At 45.3% G+C, this 17,988-nt stretch overlaps 1 protein-coding gene across 1 annotated transcript in view; it reads right to left on the bottom strand.

Moving 5' to 3' along the window:
* Positions 1–17,988, bottom strand: part of LOC118109004 (neural-cadherin) — an 89,210-nt gene that overhangs the window by 13,682 nt on the left and 57,540 nt on the right. The window contains exons 17-28 of the mRNA XM_035155783.2: positions 17,123–17,406; positions 15,128–16,736; positions 14,193–14,286; positions 13,198–13,382; positions 12,106–12,335; positions 11,091–11,368; positions 8,417–8,631; positions 6,647–6,774; positions 6,360–6,487; positions 3,735–3,858; positions 2,091–2,274; positions 1,641–1,807 (exon numbers count right to left, since the gene is read on the bottom strand). Coding sequence (XP_035011674.2) covers positions 1,641–1,807; positions 2,091–2,274; positions 3,735–3,858; positions 6,360–6,487; positions 6,647–6,774; positions 8,417–8,631; positions 11,091–11,368; positions 12,106–12,335; positions 13,198–13,382; positions 14,193–14,286; positions 15,128–16,736; positions 17,123–17,406 — 3,626 coding nt within the window. The remainder of the gene's footprint in view (positions 1–1,640; positions 1,808–2,090; positions 2,275–3,734; positions 3,859–6,359; positions 6,488–6,646; positions 6,775–8,416; positions 8,632–11,090; positions 11,369–12,105; positions 12,336–13,197; positions 13,383–14,192; positions 14,287–15,127; positions 16,737–17,122; positions 17,407–17,988) is intronic.

Genomic DNA, 17,988 nt, shown 5'->3' with positions numbered 1-17,988 from the left:
ACACACACACACACACACACACACACACACACACACACACACACACACACAGAGCAAAAGCTGACTCTGCTCTCCCCACTGTCTCATCCTGCCCTCAAGTCCACAACAAAAATGAACAAAGGACAAAGAACTCAATCAATATTCAGGAAAAAAAAGAAATCTGATTTTTTTTATATAAACTTTCCTCGGTGCCTCCAGAGATCTACGCAATCACAGTTAAGCACAAGAAGTTCAAGCGAATTTCTGAAGTCTGAATTTCTAAAGAACCTTTCGAACTCAATTCATTAATGCGAAAAAAATAAAATAAAAAGGAGAAGCTATATTGTTCAGAGTCTCACTATTCTTAAGGGTTGGTGGTCTCTGACAAAGCAGTGCACGCACGTTGCTCTTGAAAAAGTCCTTCACAGACTGCATTAGATAACTGTTTTCTTTACAGAGACACCATACTCCTCGGAGAGCTGAATGCTGTTTATACCCAGCTGGCCCCTTGTAACCTTTGTGTGAAAGTGTTGTTATTTATTCAGTGTGCACTCTATCCAATATCTACCCTTAAGAAAAAAAAAATGGGGGAAGAGAGACACAGCCCTTTAATTTAAGGCTTGCTGTCTGCAAACACACCAGGCTTGTGCTCAAGTGTTTTTAAGAGCCTTGAGACAACAGGGCGGTCGCAGACAGACATCAGATGTTTTATACAGCTCACCAATTCAGCTCCACAGAGGTTTTCACAGCGAGTGGCTTCATACAGTAACGGCTACAGCCTCTTCCTCCTCCTGTCAATGTGAGGCTGCAGCAAGGGGAGAGGACAACGTTGTGTTTCCTCATGTAAAGACCCGGAGAAGCACAAAGAGACGAGGCGGAACACTTTAAACAAAGCTGTCTAACAAATGACAATCACAAGACGAGATGTTTTCAAAGTCAGAACCAGTGCTGGCGTGGATTATTCAGCGGAGACCCCAACACCCGACCTGCGAGTCAGCCACAAGTACGAGGCCTAACAGAGCCATTTACCAACCAGGTGCTGTTCACTTTCAGCCTGTCAGTCAATGAGACAGAAGAAAGACTGGCTTCATATCCACTCAGGAGCGCGTCAGGCAGCAGAGGTGGGCTTAAATGAAGGTCTGTCAAAGTGAAGCACACTTTCCTCCTGAAGAAAACGCGCCGCGTGAGCACCTCTCCACCGCGGCTGTGGCAAAACGAGCAGCGTGACTTTGAGCCCACCACTTGAAGCAAGCTGTGTCCAAACCCTCAAGTACAGAGCAGGGGATCTGGCCTCCACTTGAGAGCACTCTGCCCTCGGATTACAGTGCACACGTTTCCTTGCCTTTGCCGAGACCGAATTGTGCCTGGAACATTAACCAGAGACAGAAATAACCTTGAATAAAAGAGGCCCTAATTTTAAATAGCAGTCACTCAACAGCGGCATTCTGTGGATTTACTAAAAGACCTTGTCGGGAACATACATATGTCAATCACCAGCCTCCTCAGTATCCACCCATGTGTCTCCAACCCCGATATTATTCACTCTCAGCCTGACAAGCATTTGTAGCAATAATTGTGCGCGTCCTAATCATCACTTTAAGGCTCACAAACAAGACAATGAGAGCTGTCAAGGTGGAGGGGAGTGACCGGCCATGACTCACCTCTAAGCGAAGGTATTCATTCTGCTCCTGGGAGAGCAGACTGAGGATGACGCCGGCGCCGGCACGCGTCCGAACCCCGACCTGGACCCTGGTCTGTCGTGCGGGCAGGGACCACGAGAGCTGGAACTGGATGTGGCTGCGGCCGTCAAAGGAAAACTCTGGAGCCACTTGTCAATCAGAAACAAAACAGAGACGTGTTCAATTAATTTCGGCTGTCACGTGGGAACTAGGATATCACGGCGAGGGGGCGTGCTGTTCCACCAAAGCACTTTATGTAAGGCGAGGTTATCTTCCCACAGCAGCACAGTGACATTCTGGAACACACGATTTCCCACGCTGCCTGTTTGGTTCGTACACTCTGAAGTTTCAAATCTCCTGCTCCACAGAGATCACACTGTACTTTCCACGAAAAACCTCACAGTCAATTAAAAATGTACTTTACATGCTCACCTTGATCGCACAGTGGCCCCGTGAACCCCGGCTCACAGAGGCAGCTGAAGGAGCCCCACGCGCCGTGGCAGCGACCCCTCTTGCCACAGGAGGGAGGCTGCTCCATGTTGGTGCATTGGTCATCAATAAGAGAGCAGCCCGGCACAGTGTTGGAGGATTCAGCTGGGGAACCAAGGTCGTACAGCTGAATTGAAGGAAGGAGAGGAGGAGAGAAAGTGTGAAGAGGGGAATAAATCAGCAGGAAATGAAAAGGCAGGATGTGTCTGTCCTTGTAACCATAGATGATTAAAGTAAATGTGATCGCATATTGATAATCACATCGTATCATTAAATGTAAGATACAATAAAATGATATGTGATTGTGGATATATTGCATCTTGATTTTAACATTTCTGAAAAGTTATATTTTATATAATAATAACATTGCTTTTTTAAAAAAAGGACAGAATCAATTTCATTGATCCCCCACAGGGAGGTTTAACTGTGACAGCAGCAAAGAAAAACACAAAATAAGATAAACTTAAACTAGAAATACCAGAATACTGAATTCATTCTAAAAATTGTTCACACCATGAAAGACAGATGAAACACAACTAATCAAAATTGATGTTGCAAGACAATTAAAAAAAGGGATTAAAGAAATTAATTGCACCAATGAAATGGTATCGAGCAGTGAGTGTTAAGTTGTGTTGTGTCTGCAGACAGACGTCTTTAGCAGCATTAAAATGAAGTTACTGCATTTATAAAACATTCCATTGTTGTATTGCTATTCCAGTTGTTTGCATGTGCTTATATACATTTCAAGAACACATAGTACATGTAATGGAGAAGTAAATTTACTTAAGGACTGCATCTAAGTACAATTTTGAAAATTCAAATTTATGCTCCTCTCTACTTTTGATTTATTTAATTTCAGAGGAAAATATATGAATGTTTTACACGACTCCATTTATTCAACAACTGCAGCTACCATTTATTTGGCAGGTTGAGATTTGACAAACAAAAATGTTTCGAGTTCACCTTACATTGCACAAGTGCTTATGATTTATTAATACAAATTTTGAAACCCCTATTAAGTTGAGTCAGAGCAATGAAACACATGCATGAAGACCTGCTGCACAACATGCACCTTGGTGGTAATCCACCAAAAAACAAAGCCACACACCAACAAAATGCAACATGGCTGCAAACAATGCAGGTTTCAAAACTGCACAATGCCTCACGCTGAGAAAACACTGAATACAAATGAAAACTTTGTTTCAAAGAAATCTCCACGGGGCGTCTTTAATTACAACTCTACAATTCGATGCAGGATCCATCATGTGGAACAAAACATTATTACTGCTGTCAGTTAGGCAAATTATCTCAATGCTTCTTCCACAGCAAATCCTTTTTCGGGATCAAGAATAAACTGTACATCTACGATAAAAACAATAGATGGGACACATTTATACTTGGCAAACTCCCTGTAGCTATACGTGTCGGCTGCAGACGCACAGTGAGGGGGACTCTGACCGTGAGCGAAAGTGAAAAGTGAGTTTCTATCGATGTGGAGTCCTCCAGAACTTATACGGCCCTTGCAGCCAAGGATGAAATATCGCAGCCGAGTTATCTAAACAGGCCACAAGCCATGCAGGACTTTACCTTGCTGTCCACGAGCAGGTTCCTCACACAGCCGGTGTAGTGTTTGTGCTGCAGCTGCGGGTATTCATACGATATGTTCCTGCTGACCCCTCCGAGTTGCAATACATGGCTCCCATTCAGGTACCTGGAAATGAAAAAGCAACCCTCAATATACAAGAGGAAAATGAATCAGCCACCATGAAAGATCTCATGGTTACAAATCAAAACACAACTCGCAATATAAAGACACACGAAACGCAGGCAGAGGAGAAGAAAGACACACACACACACACGCACACACAATATAAGCTGTCAAAGTAAAAAGATTCAGGTTTTCTTTCTTTTCCTCCTCAGGCTGTCATCACCATTGTTGGTTCCAGACAACAAATATGACACCTTATTCTTGTTCCTTTTTCGCCTTATTTTGAAAATATATGCATTTGCCTGAGACGATCAAAACATCCACCGATTCAGCAAAAGCAATTCTGCCACTTTCCAAACTGAAAACCGTCTCCACAAGAGGAGATGAAGCACTTTTCATTCCCGCCTGTTAACTAGCATATTCCCTATTTAATGCAGTAACTATCTCTATTACCTAATAAGTTGAGGGGAGGACACGCAGTAAAAAAAGTTCTTCAAGGTTCTTAAAATGTATAAGTTATTAAAATTAACAGCAGCCGTAAAGCTCTTATGTAAATGTTTCTCAAAAATTCATTAAACTTATTTACACAACAGAACAATGAGCGCAGTGGCAGGCCCGGGCTCACGATGGGGATAAACAAACTCAGCTGTGGCAAAGCAAAACGCATCTATTTGCAGAGACGTAGTCAGAGAGGTTAGCCGACGTTTTTAAAGATTATACCGGAGGATTTCATCAGCAGTTTGTTCCCCCCGGAGAGGAGGACTGCCTGCTACACTGAGAAACTCAACCCTGAGCGGGAAAGAGCCCGGTTTGATTCTGATAAATGATGCAGCTTGTACATAAACACAGTTTTACATACTATTTACTGAACAAAGTGTTTTAGCGTAATTTAAAAGAGCAGGGGGGGGGGGATCGATCTTTATGTTGAGGGAGCGCAGACTGTTACAGTTTGCAAAATAAACTGTATATTGAGGACAGTTCTGTCTCAAAATGTTGTGAATTGTTTGGAGCAACTTCGTGAAACTGTAATCTAAATGTTAAAGATTCATTTTACTGAGTTCAGAGGAGGGGGGGGGGCTGGGGTTTGCACTGTGGTCTCACAGCAGGAGGGTTGCCAGATCGAATCCCGGTTCTTTCTGTGTGGAGTTCACATGGGTAATCCGGCTTCCTCCCACAGTCCAAAGAAAGTGCAAAGGTTAAATGTGAATGGTTGTTATACGTTGGCATCACGTCCAGGGTCGCCCGTTGTCAGATGGTGTTGGCTACAGCGCCCCCTGCGACCCTCAATAGATAATGGATGAAGTTCGGACAGAGCTCCTTCACGTTAAAAGGGGACAGTTGAGGTGGTCTAACCGAGACATCTACAGGCCGCCTTCAGTTGGAGGTTTACTGGGCATGCCCAACTGGGAGGAGACCCCCGGGTGGACCCAGAACTCGCTGGAGGGACTGGATATCCCATCTGGCCTGGGAACATGTCAGGATACCCCAGGAAGACCTGAAAAGCACGGCTGGGGAGAGGGACGTCTGGAATATGCTACTTGACTTGACGGATGGACGGATGGATGGACGGATGGATGGACGGATGGATGGACGGACGGATGGACGGATGGACGGATGGACGGATGGACGGACATTCCTTTTACAGTCCCACCTCAGCTGTGAGACTTTAGTTAATCTTTTCAGAACCTGGTCCCGAACAGACACAGCAGGACGATGACTCCATAGTTGATGAAGCTGCGTCAACTCTGCATCATTAACATGAAAAAGAGTCTTTTGAACAACAGCTGACATTAGTTGATGCAAATGGCAAATCAACAATTGCAATTAGGAACGTCACTAAGTGCTACATGACGGCACATAATGAACACAGATAAAACATCATTAATATGGGACAACAAACATATCCTTAAAGGATGGAAGCTAGTTTTTGATGCACATTTCCTGCTTGGAATCCTCAGAGGAAGTGGGTCCTTACAAAGTGTGTTTCTATATTAAATTTAACAGATTTATTTACCATATTAATATACAGCAGTTTGGATGTAAATGAATGACTCTATTACACATTTTTACCAACTGACAAAGTGCTGCTGCTTCTGCTGTGACTGCTAATGCTCTGCTCTGTGGAGAATTGTTTACCCCTGTGGGGACACGGGCCATTTAGACACTGTCCCTATGGGCCTTGCTTGCTTTTAGTTTTAAAAACAGTGAACAGAAGAAAACCTCAGTAGATTAGTAGTTTGCAGCCACAGACAAACCCCAGAAGCGTCTCTGGAGAGTTTCTAAAATCTTTTTGTTGGTTACTTCAACCATAAATTCTTTTAGAAAATATAGCCACATTTTATTTAAATATATTTATATGTAAAACATAAAATGTATTATTTATCAGACGATTTAGTACTGGTGGCCTGAGGTGTTTGTTGATTTCTTCTTAGGATTCAGAAGAGACTGTTTTCTTATATTGTGCCGTGCTGGTCGGACTTGTTCCATTTAATTATTGATCTTACTTGTCCCTGTTGGGTGTGACCCCTCGGATTTCACAGGACGAGCGGTCCTCTGTCATCGCCCATGAGTCCACGCCTTCAGTCTCCATGACAATGGCAGTGGAACATCGATCGAGAGTGAAGCGCACTTCCTTTAAATTGGGGGAGAGTGGAAAGAGGTCACCGCAGCCGTGTGGATGTGTGAGTACAAACAGTAGACGGGCGCTGTCTACATGTTACAGTATTCTAATCTTCTTCCCGCACAGAGATGGCGACGTGTAAAGGTGCCAGCACAAATGTACTTCTCTTACTTTGCTGTTGCTCTTCACGTCAAGGCGATGCCAGCGCCTGTCAGCCACGCCGACGTTATTCGTTAACTGGAGCACCAGGGTCCCAGAGCCGTGGTTAATTTTCAGACTGGGTGTCCCACCAATCAGCTCTGAGGAGAGAAGAGTCCACAATTACCACTTTAGGCAACTCTAGACAATATAAAGATCAATATTAGAATGAATTAAACATTTGCATTTCCCAACAAGAACGGCACTCAGTAGAGAGCAAACCTCTGCTGAGGCCCAACAGTCCCACACACTCATGCATATCAGTTCCCTAAATGTGCCAGATTTTTGTCCTTAAACCGGAAGGACCAAATCAAAAGGGTTCTTAATGTATACCGCATCCTTCCACAAGGTTACATGGAAATCTGCTCAGTTGTTTTTGTGTAATCTTGCTTATGTGCAAGGGTGAAAACACAACCTCCTTAGCAGACGTATAAACTCCTACAGATTTTGCAGTGTAGAAAAAAAATGACTCAACTTGCTTTCACATACAAAATGCAAAGGCGGGGTCAAGAAAAAAAAAACTAAAACTGATGAAATACGATGCAAAAACAAGATGCAAATAAGTAGTTTGTGCAGGAACGAAAAAAAAAACAACCCGGGAGACATATGAAAGAGTCGCACCTCAAAACAAACATAACACACAGACGACAATAAGAAGCTGTATAACACAGCAGGATTACAGCAGGGGAATCTGATTGTCACCAGAACAAAGGTGATGGGAAAATTGGCTGTAAAATAGAGAATAATAAAAAATAAAAAAAAGAATCAGTTCACCAGAATTACTGAACTCTGGATGATCCTGAGTAATAATGACAGCGTTTCAATGAGACGTTGCAAGTACGAGTTTCTTTTTTTTACATCTAATTTTTAAATGATGTGAGGCCTCGTAAATGAAATTGAATTCACCCTTATCATATTGGGGTGGAGGCAGATATAAAATAAAAAAAAATCCATTTGCATTGCAAGATACGACCAATGGTAAATTAGAAAGTTGTTATTGTGTCACTTGGGTGAAAAGAATGGTAAATGGAAATCGAACATATGCAGGAGTGTGTGCGTCCACATCTCTAGATATTTACAAAAGTGACAGACACCGTCGTCAAAAACACACAAATCACACTGGTTTCTATCATATTTCATGGTATTTATTAGGGTCATGCAGAGCTCCAGCGATATGATGTGGCTATTAAAAAACACATCACTGTACCACTACATCAGAAAGTAACACATCATTACTGTAATGAGGCCTCTATTAAGTTTGGTTTCAGGGCACTGAACAATTATCCCTCTGACTTTGCATTCATAAAATATGTTGAAGCCTTGTGCAAAACCAGCTATCACCCAATCAGTGAGATGAAAAAAATGCAACCACTGTCCGCCACCTGCAGGAGTCACGTCCGGGCCGAATACGCCCCGCTGCCGTGTCCTTGAGTGAGAGGCTGCCTGTCTACTTGCCAAAGAGTCCGGTCAAACGCTGAAGCACCGCTCTGAAGCTGAAGCAGGTGGCGAGCAATAACACGATTCCTCGCTGGCACGCGACTAAACACAACGTATACGCACTGAACAGTAAACTGCCCGTGCAGCATCACATTAACTCAGGAGAGTGAGTGCCCCTATTCTCCAGCAGCACGATACCAAACTAAATTTGCCTCGTATATCTGATGAGCTACCCCCCAAGCTTTAGTGCAATAACAGCCCAGAGGCCCCTGGACACACATGTGATGATCCAGACTCATTCTTTACCTATGGCCATATAGTCCTCCGAGTCCCCAGGCAGGAGAGTGGCGACCGGCCCGGCATACAGCAGCAGCCCGTCATCCTCTTCCGTCATAAACTCCAGTGAAAGATGGCTATCAAAACATGGCCTTATGGGGGGAAACCAGGCATAGCCGTCACCAAGGAAACTGAGTCTGGTCTGCTGACAGTCTGGCCCCTCAAGCTGTGGGGGGCAGTGACACCTGGAGCGATGGGAAGAAAAGAAAGTGAGGAAAAATCAAGTCGTAAGATTTTTCAGAGCTCGGAACATCGCTGATTATTTACTTCCTTTCGATGTCCAGTGTCTGGAGGCACGCGTGGCACCGGCAGGAGACATTCACTCGAAGAAAAATGATTTTATCAAGTCAACTGGGTTTGCATGAGCCACGAAACACTGAATATTCAGCGCTACATTAAATCAATTAGCCACGAACAAAACATTACTTCATTCTATTCTTTATCTATCGAGCTGCCCGAGCTGAACCCTCTGGAGACTGTTCCTGCTCGGCACATCACATCTCCTTTGTTAGGAGATAATTAATTATATTTCTCGCACTTTATTTCTCGTGCCGCACCACCAATGATGTCCTGGACTTTTTCGCACCTATACCTGCCACCTTCTCTAAGTTTTAAATATATATGGTCAAAATATCTTATATATATATGAGAGATTGTCTCGCCTGCTGCTTATATATTTTGTAAAGAGCGGGTGGAGTGTAAAGGATAATTGCAGATACAAGAAGTGAAAAGGGAAATGTTTTCTATGCCTCTCCTCCACATGTTTCTGTCTGAGCGCATAATGGTAAATATTAATAATCATACAAGAACACAATAAAGGCAGAGATACCCACAGTGATGAAAACAGCCCCCATTCAATCACCGCGATGGTGGGGATGGAGGGGACCGGTTGATCTCATCCTGTCCCCTCCAATGCAGGCATGTGAGACAAGCTGGCTTTGCTGATAATGTCAAAGCCATCTATTTTCATGCGGTGTCTGAGGAGGGCTGTGTGTACTGAGGCTGCGAGGGGCTGTTTTCTCCCCAACGCTGTTTATTCTGCAGAGGGGCAACACATGTCAGGAATACTGATCCGTGCGCGGGGGGAAAGGGGACGTCTTTCGGCCGAGTGTACGCATAAATATGCACGTGCCAAACGCAGCACCTCACTCTTTCGCTGCTCTTTCATGTCACTCAGGAGACGCTGCCAATTCCAAATCAAGAGACCAGGGGCATGTTTTTCTCACTTTGATTGACAATATCTGATCGGCCGCTGTCTGAGGTTGCTTGTTAAAAACCCCTTTGACATGGTATAGAGTCAAAAATTGGATTCTTTATGGTCCAGGGTGCATTCACATGAGGGCATGTATAGCACATATATATACAGGGGGGGGGGGGGTATTCTCCTCACAAGGGTTTTTTCTCTCACAAGCTGGAGCAGAGACAATTTAAGAGATGAAAGCAGAAACAACACAAGTACTGTCGGCTTTTCTCTCTGAAGACTGCGCTTTTAACAAACTTGCATGTTCATGTAAATGGCATTAAATGAGATTTTGAGAAGTTGTGAGCACAGAGGGGGGCCAGAGTTGTGCTAATCCCCTTGCCCTATATTTATCTAATCTGGGCATTAGTGTGCGCATGAAATGAACTGCATGCTGTTTCCTGTGTGATAGACGACCACAGAGACCTTTTCACTTGAAGGTGAAGGCCCTTTTACACCGACTGCAGGCGTTTATCAACGTTTAAAGTTAATATTCACTGTGCTGGCGAATGACCTCCACACAAAGGCTACGTTCATTATTTACAGATAAGCACAGCAAAAAAACACTGTGCGCCAGAAATTTAAGATGTCGATATCAAGTTTTAAATCTATGGAGCTCATTTAAAAACATTGGCAAAGACACACTCGGAGTTTTAAGACAACTTGGTGAAGTGCCCGTTCTAAACTTGCCCGTTTAGAATGAGCTTGGCCTGTTTGCTTGGCCTGTGGAAGACCTCTGAAGACCGGCTGCAGGACTCGGTCTGCAGAAACAAAGAGCTGTTCACCTGTTTATTCAAAGTTCAGTCAAGTCAGAATGAAGAACCCTGAACTGGAGAATCAGTTGTCTTGAACCTGCCAGTTGTCGTTATCGACCATGTCACTTGTTGCGGCTATAGTTGATGAGTCCTATAGCCGCTGCTGCTACAGAGCACTGGTCACCTCTTTATTCAAAGTTTATTAAAATCGAACGTATCACGCATCTTACTTAAACCATTAACGATACACATGCTAAGTGTGAAATTGATCAAATGAACCGTTCTCCAGATATGGAGCCATAGACAGACAGACAGAGATTTCAGGCATTAGTGGATAGATATGCACACACATGCTTTTAGAGTAGATATCCCACAAAAAAAAAACCTGCTAGTCTATATTCAGCTGGCAACACAGCAGAGCAGTTCAAGTAAGTTAGGTGAAGTTGCAGGTGGATTCAATTTTTCTCACGAGAGACTCCGATAGTAATTCTGGTTTCAATTTCCATGATGCCTCTCTTGCAGTAAGTCGAACGGGGCCAGAGAAAAGGCGGCAGCACATCGAGAAAATCCTATTTCTGTTTTCTGCCCTTTAATAGCTTTTTTTCCCCCAGATACAATCATCTCGGACAGCTGCAGACACGCCTCTCACCTGTATCCGTTCTGGGTGTCGACGCAGGTCCCCCCATTGAGGCAGGGGTTACTGGGGTAGGAGGAGCACGGCTGGTGGGTCATCTCCCTGGCAGCGCAGCCACACACAGCCGAGGACGTCAGCTTCACCGAGACGAGGGAAAAAGCACCGGAGTCCACCAGGGTGGGCGAGTCACTGATGCTGAGCTGTGAGGAGCAGCCACCGGATTTCTTGCAGTCTGTGCGCACACACTCGTCCACCTGCACCTGGCTCACGCTCAGACGCAGCATGGACTGCAGCTGCGGGGAGTCAGGACGGGGAAGAAGGGAGGAGGGGAAGGGAACAACAATGGAAATTACAATAATTTTCACTTAGGTGAGGGGGTGTGCTCACAGTGACACACACGTTTGGATGAAATGACTTCAAGAAATGCATAAGAGGACAGGCAAGCAAAGAAGGCGAGTCCTGGTCTACACAGATGCTTTTAATTGGGGGTGGGCACTAAAACTATTATCATATACTTATTGCCTTCAATAGCAATGTAATAAAAGTTCAATACAAACATGTGAAAGCACAGTCGGGAGGTATAACAACTGATCTACCTCAGACTTTTAGATGTTCTGCTGTTAATCAAATGTTTAAAGCAAGAATCTGTCTTTAAACATAAAAGAATGTGACATTTATTGTGATAATCTGATAGTTATATTGATTTTGGGCCGTATCACCCACCCTGACTTTAATATTCCATAACTGGTTGTTTTTAAATCATAAAGTCAAGCATGACAGTCAAATCAAAATGATGCGCCGTTAAAATATGGAAGAAAGAACGCGTGTCACAAAAAGAGAAAGACAAAGACAACAAATGAATGGGTGAGACAAAGCGACATGACAGGGCCAGCAGTAAACAGACAGAAAGTTGGTGTGGAAATAAGAGGGCAGATAAAAGGCCCCGTTATCTCCTCCCCCACAGCTCCCAGGTGTATCGCTTGATATACGAGCATTGATCTCTATCTATCTGACACGGTGGGACATATACCTTCTTTTTATGTGCAGCGAGGACAGCGTGCAGCTTCTCCGGGCGCAGGTAGCCAGTATCAGTTAGCACGTAGAAATGAATGTCCACCGTTCTGTCCTCTCTGTCGGCCATGCTGAAAATGTTGATGCTCCCCGATCTGACGGACAGGCTTTGAGACAGGAAGTCCCAGAACATCTCGAGCCGACTCTTGCCCTCCACTCGAGACCCGATGAAATCTCGAGCCGTAATGCCTTCAGGAGACAAGGGGGGGGGGATTCATGCAGTGAGAACTACTGACTCATCAATGACAAGTGCAGAGTTGATCAAAGTCTACTGAGCTCCTGCTTCCATTAGCCAAGACGTGGCCTGACATCTCCCTCTATCGATCCGTTTCCTCACTGAATCATCCGTAAGGTGGATGAATCGTGCCGTCATTTATTTCTCCCCTAAAATAAAGTTGGGGTCCTTGAAGGTCTGCCTTGCACAAAATATTTTAATGACCGGAAAATCGATCATATTTGTGGTTCCACCTTCCAATAATATCTGGAGAACGGGGGCAGTTGTCTTCTATTCTAATCTCTAAAAATGATAATGACTTTGAGTCAGAGGCATCCATAATAGTCTCTGACTCTCGCCGAATGGCTTTTTAAATGTCAAGGACTTTACCTGACACTTCCAAATTGACCTTTATAACTCCAATTTGCTCTGAGAGACTGACAGAAAAATGAACACTCTAACATAAACTTCAGAGTGTTGAAGAAGAAGGAGAAGGAGGAAACTGTTTCCAACAAGCGCTGTGAACAGTCGCTTTTTACAAAGCTTAGAAATGCTAAATAATGCAAGTATAAAGATTCCTCTTGACAGCCTATTATTTCAGCGTTAACTGGATTGACAACCTGATAATCATTCAATGAAAAGCACCAATTTATTCATGCCTGTGGCCTGTCTCTTTCAACATCGGCTTAAAAAAAATAAAAATTTTACAAGAGCCGTGGCAACAAAGAGGAGAGAAGGGAGGTAAACTGAATCCCAGCAACACCCAAACACGTGTAGAGCTGCAGTCATTCAACATTAATGCACTTATACCACCGTGTGAGAAACGTTTCTGCGAACCTGTCAAACGCAGCGAGGCGGACGACAGGATGGCCTTTTCCCCCAGCTCCCTGACATGAACTCTGACACCTGACGTCACGTCCGGCCACACCCCATCGGACACCCCGACCTGCAGCCAGTAGCTGCCCGCTGGAGTGTTCTGTCGCATGGTCAGCTCGCCCGTGCTCTGGTTCAGGCTGAAGTATCTGAGGGAAGCAGAGGGGGCTGTTAAGTAGGAGAGGACAGCTTCCTTTGGGAGATGAGTTATTGGCTCCTGTTGTTTCTGAGCTTTTACTACAGAGGCAAACAAATCAAAAATCCCTCAAAGATCGCAGTCAGACAAGTCGTGGCAGCTGAACGGGTCAGCTGTGGTTTCTAGCAGTAAGTGAATACATTTTCCCCAAAAACACAAAAAATACCAAGAATAAGAAAACAAAAAAATAATTCCTTGACTCCTAAAAAGCTTGTAAAAGAGCTTGTTAGTTGCCATGGCAACTGTCCGAATTTATTATATGAATAAAACAAATGTGCAATTTGTATTTCAAATCTGATCTGAGTGTGTGAATACTGAATAGTTGTACAAGGTCCCTGATGGAGACCGACCATGCTCGTACATGCTGTTCCATCTTGGAAACATCGTATAGGTGAACTGAGATTGCTTAGTTTGTTTGAGTCTAATTGCATTATCTAGAAAATAGGCAATTCGCAATCAGTGTTGACGGCTATGATTAAAGTCTGTTCGGAAAGCGAGGCTTATGAGGGGGTCCGAGAATTGGATGTAAGATTAGGAGAAGTACCTGTTAGGCATGTTTCAGGCTGAGTGATATCACTGAAAAAGGCCCGGTCGGAGAAATACAGCCACAACGCTGAGTCCACATCCTCTTTATTTTTCAAATTCCACACTGTTGGCAGTTCTCCTGGTACTGTATTGCTCTAGCACTTGTACTTGTGCTGTATATTTGGAGATCAGCATGTTTTCAGAGAAAAATTCAATGCATTTAACAGTGAGCGCTTACTTGGCTGCACTTGTCTCCAGAGTGTAGGTCTTGTTGTCCCAGTCATCAGGATCTGGGGCATACACCTTCCCCAGTGCTGCATTTGTCATCCTTCCTGTTCAAGGTAAACACACCCACATGCACGCACACGCAGACATGCACACACACACACACACACACACACACACACACACACACACACACACACACACACACACACACACACACACACACACACACACACACACACACACACACGTTGATTTCGTCTGGACAGAATCTGCTGATGCCAACACTTATCTTTGCCTCCCTCTCTTCTCCTTATCTTGCATTCTTGTGTTCTGTTCTACTTATTATGCTCATAACTGTGGAGCCCCACTGCTGGAATGAATAGACTCTCAGTGCTCCACTTCAGAGAGCGTGGAGCTTAAGGAAGCGGGGCTATCTCAGTATGGATTATGTTATTATCGACCTGCAGTGCCAGAGTACTGCAGCTGGGTAAACAATGGCAGCCTGGATGAGTCACAGCGCTCCTGTTTTCCACAATTACCAAAACAGCCATTTAGCTGGGTGCGCGGTTAAAACACTAACAAGCCAACGCACCAAACCAACTTACCTGCAGGGTGAAAACTCAACAGAAAGAGATGAATAGTGATTCCATAATGTGAAGTTCATATGAGCTTTAGGCATGGGGTTGGTGGTGGTGGGGGGAGTGTGCTGAGGGCTTGAGAGAGGATTTGACAGGGATATTATCATAACAAAACTCTGTTAGAATGTAAAAGGAAGAGAGCAATTATGAATTCCAGGCTACACTGAGCAGGTGGGGGGAGCGAAAACTTTTCCCTTCAGCTGTATCCTCAGTTCCCCCCCCTCACTGACGCTCTGCCTGCTGAGCAACGCTCTGCAGCGTAAACAAGGGGCAAAGAGGATGAAATGAGGGGGAGCAAGCGACTCACCCTTGCGGCTGTACGCATAGACATCTTTCTCCCCAGCCTGATGGGCGTTGTCATTCTGGTCACCGATGGTGATTGTGAGCGTGTTCGTGCCCGTCATTGGCGGATCGCCGCTGTCTATCATAATCAACGGCAGGTGGATCTCGCTCTTCCTCTCCCTGTCGAATCGACGCAGGGCGGTGAGTGTGGCCGAGCTGTTCCCGTGATCCTGCAGGTGGAAGTCGGTAGAGAAAAGCGGGGGTATGGAGAGGTAGAACGGAGGCCCGTGCTCTGGCGAGTCCCTGTCCACAACATGGAGCAGAGTTGAGCTCTCATTGAGCCAGACCACTTGAGGTGGCAGACTGTTCTCCCACAGCACTGGAGCGTACTCCGTCTCCAGCTCCGGCCCGTTGTCATTCGTGTCTAGCAGCGGCAGGTGGACCGTGACACTGCCAGTCAGTGCCGGGGAACCCTGGTCTGTCGCCGTGATTACAAGTTCATAACCTGCCAGCTTCTCCCTATCCAATGGTCTGGCGACTGTGACCACCCCTGCTTGACTGACGGTAAAATGTCCATATGGGTCAGAGTCGGGGTGAATGCTGTACAAAATGTCCCCGTTCAGACCTGAGTCCGAGTCAGTGGCCACGACCTGAATGAAACTGGTTCCTACACTTGTGTCCTCGGGCAAAGGAGGGAGAAGGTGGGAACTCGGGTCAAACACAGGGACGTTATCATTCTCATCCTCCACTTGTACCAGACAGTGGATGAGGCTGGAGAAGTCAGAGTCCTCCACTTTAATGGTGAGGTTGAACCGCTGCTTCCCTGGCTTCTCAAAGTCCAGCTTCTGCTTCAGTCTCAGAGTCCCTGTCTGGTCCAGTCTGTGGCTGACCATGTAGAACTGTTGCTCTGGGTCTCCAGCCACCACACTGAAGGTCAGCTGCCCATACGTGCCAGCATCAGGGTCCACGGCGCTCAACTCCAGAATCGGAGCGTCCTCTTTAGTGCTCTCTGGCACACGAGCGCCGCACCAGTCCTCTTTAAACTTTGGGACGTGGTCATTGATGTCTGTTATGATTACAGTGGCAGTAGCTGTACCCGTCATGCCGCCGCCGTCCCGGGCCTCGACAACCAGACGGTGGTTTTCAGTAATCTCCCGGTCCAGACCCTCTGCTGCAACAGATATGGTGCCAGTGCTGGAATCAATAGTGAAGAGATCGACATTTTTCTCGTTGTGCACATTCTCAATAATCCTGTAGGTGAGGATCGCGTTCTGACCCACGGCCGCATCGTCAATGTCTACCGCCGTCATTTCCACAACAAACGCCCCAGGGGGGGAGTTCTCCGCCACGCTACTGTGGCAATTATCCGGAGCACAGGAGAAAGTGGGGGCATTGTCATTGATGTCCCACACATTTATAATCACATCCGTAAAGCCGGTAAGTCCCTCGCCCTCTTCGTCTGTTGCCATGACAACAAAGCGCCAGACGGCACGCTCTTCTCGGTCCATGGTGCGCTGGGCATACATCTCCCCCGTGATGTCGTTGATCATGAAGTGCGACTCTGCCCCTTGGCCGTGAATGGAATACCGTATGGCTCCCTGGTCGGCATCTTTGTCTGGGTCAGTGGCTGTCACCTGCGGAGATAAAGACAACTTCTTAAGAAAAATGGATATTCATTCATCCAGTCAAACCCAAATTACAGCTCTCCTCTTATCTCCTTTCAGCTGTCACTTGGGTCTTCTTTGCTTTTGGATTTCTGTTTTCGACAGCCCATTTAAGTGCACTTTTTTTCCTGACCACCTTATTTAAAGCAATGAGCTCTGATCAGGCCTGTTTCTTGCATCTGGGCCGAAAGTGGGTCTGACAGCCTTAAAGCTGAATTTCTTTTCCCGACAAGATTCATCACGACATCTCCAACTTACTGGTATGGTAAGAGCATTTTGCGAGGTTGCTGATTTAAAAAACCCTTAAAAATACAGCAGTGTAAATCCTGTTAGCAGTGATAATCTCAGTCTCTCACCTGTAGTACAAACACTGGTGACCCGTCAAGCTCCTCTGTGACCGATCCATAGTACTCATTCATGGAGAACACTGGTGCCTCATCATTCTTATTCACCACAGTGACCACCACGGCGGCATAGTCTTCCCACTTCCCATCGGACGCTAGGACCAGTAGCTTGTATCTCTTCTGCTGCTCATAGTCGAGTGGTTGGGCAATAAAGATCGTCCCCACCTCCGGCTCTATGTCAAAAACGCCACCTTTGTTGCCGGACGTTATCTGGTAGCGCACCTTGGCGTTGGCCCCTGTGGTAAGAACAACAAAATGCATGACTGGGAAAATGAAATAGCCCTTCTGATTCCTCAAAGAAACATTTTAAGGATGAGACAAGTGAAATCTGAAGGTGAGGCATACATACACTGAGGTGGAGCAACATGCTGGAAACCTCAGCATTTCTCTATTTTCTTAATTATATCGGGAGTACTATAATCCTGGCAACAACAGAAGGGCATAACCACAAGGGTATTACACCTCATTTCCTCCGAGACCTCAACATTAGTAGGTTTCCATGTATCCCTTTCTTGTTTTGATTACTTAATTAAACAGAAACTTTGTTCCTTGTGTCTTCGGCTTTAATCAGATACTAATTAAAAAAAAGAAGAAGGGAGTGCGGGAGTGAAAAGCAGCATAATGCACTCTGATAGTGCCCTCAAGGGAATGATTGGAAGACCTGAGAGAGGATGGAGCGATGTGGTCTAGTAGCGGCAAAGTTCATATCTCAACTTATCTACTGTGTCTCCATGGAGACCGTCCAATCTACTGGTTTAACACTGGAATAGATAAGATAATCTCCCAGAATGAACAGTTTTTCGCTTTCAATCATGCTG

The sequence above is a fragment of the Hippoglossus stenolepis genome, chromosome 5, assembly GCF_022539355.2.
Source record: "Hippoglossus stenolepis isolate QCI-W04-F060 chromosome 5, HSTE1.2, whole genome shotgun sequence".
In the NCBI taxonomy this organism is placed as follows: Eukaryota; Metazoa; Chordata; class Actinopteri; order Pleuronectiformes; family Pleuronectidae; genus Hippoglossus; species Hippoglossus stenolepis.
The sequence above is the reverse complement of the archived record's forward strand: the minus strand, read 5'-3'. Positions and strand labels throughout refer to the sequence as shown.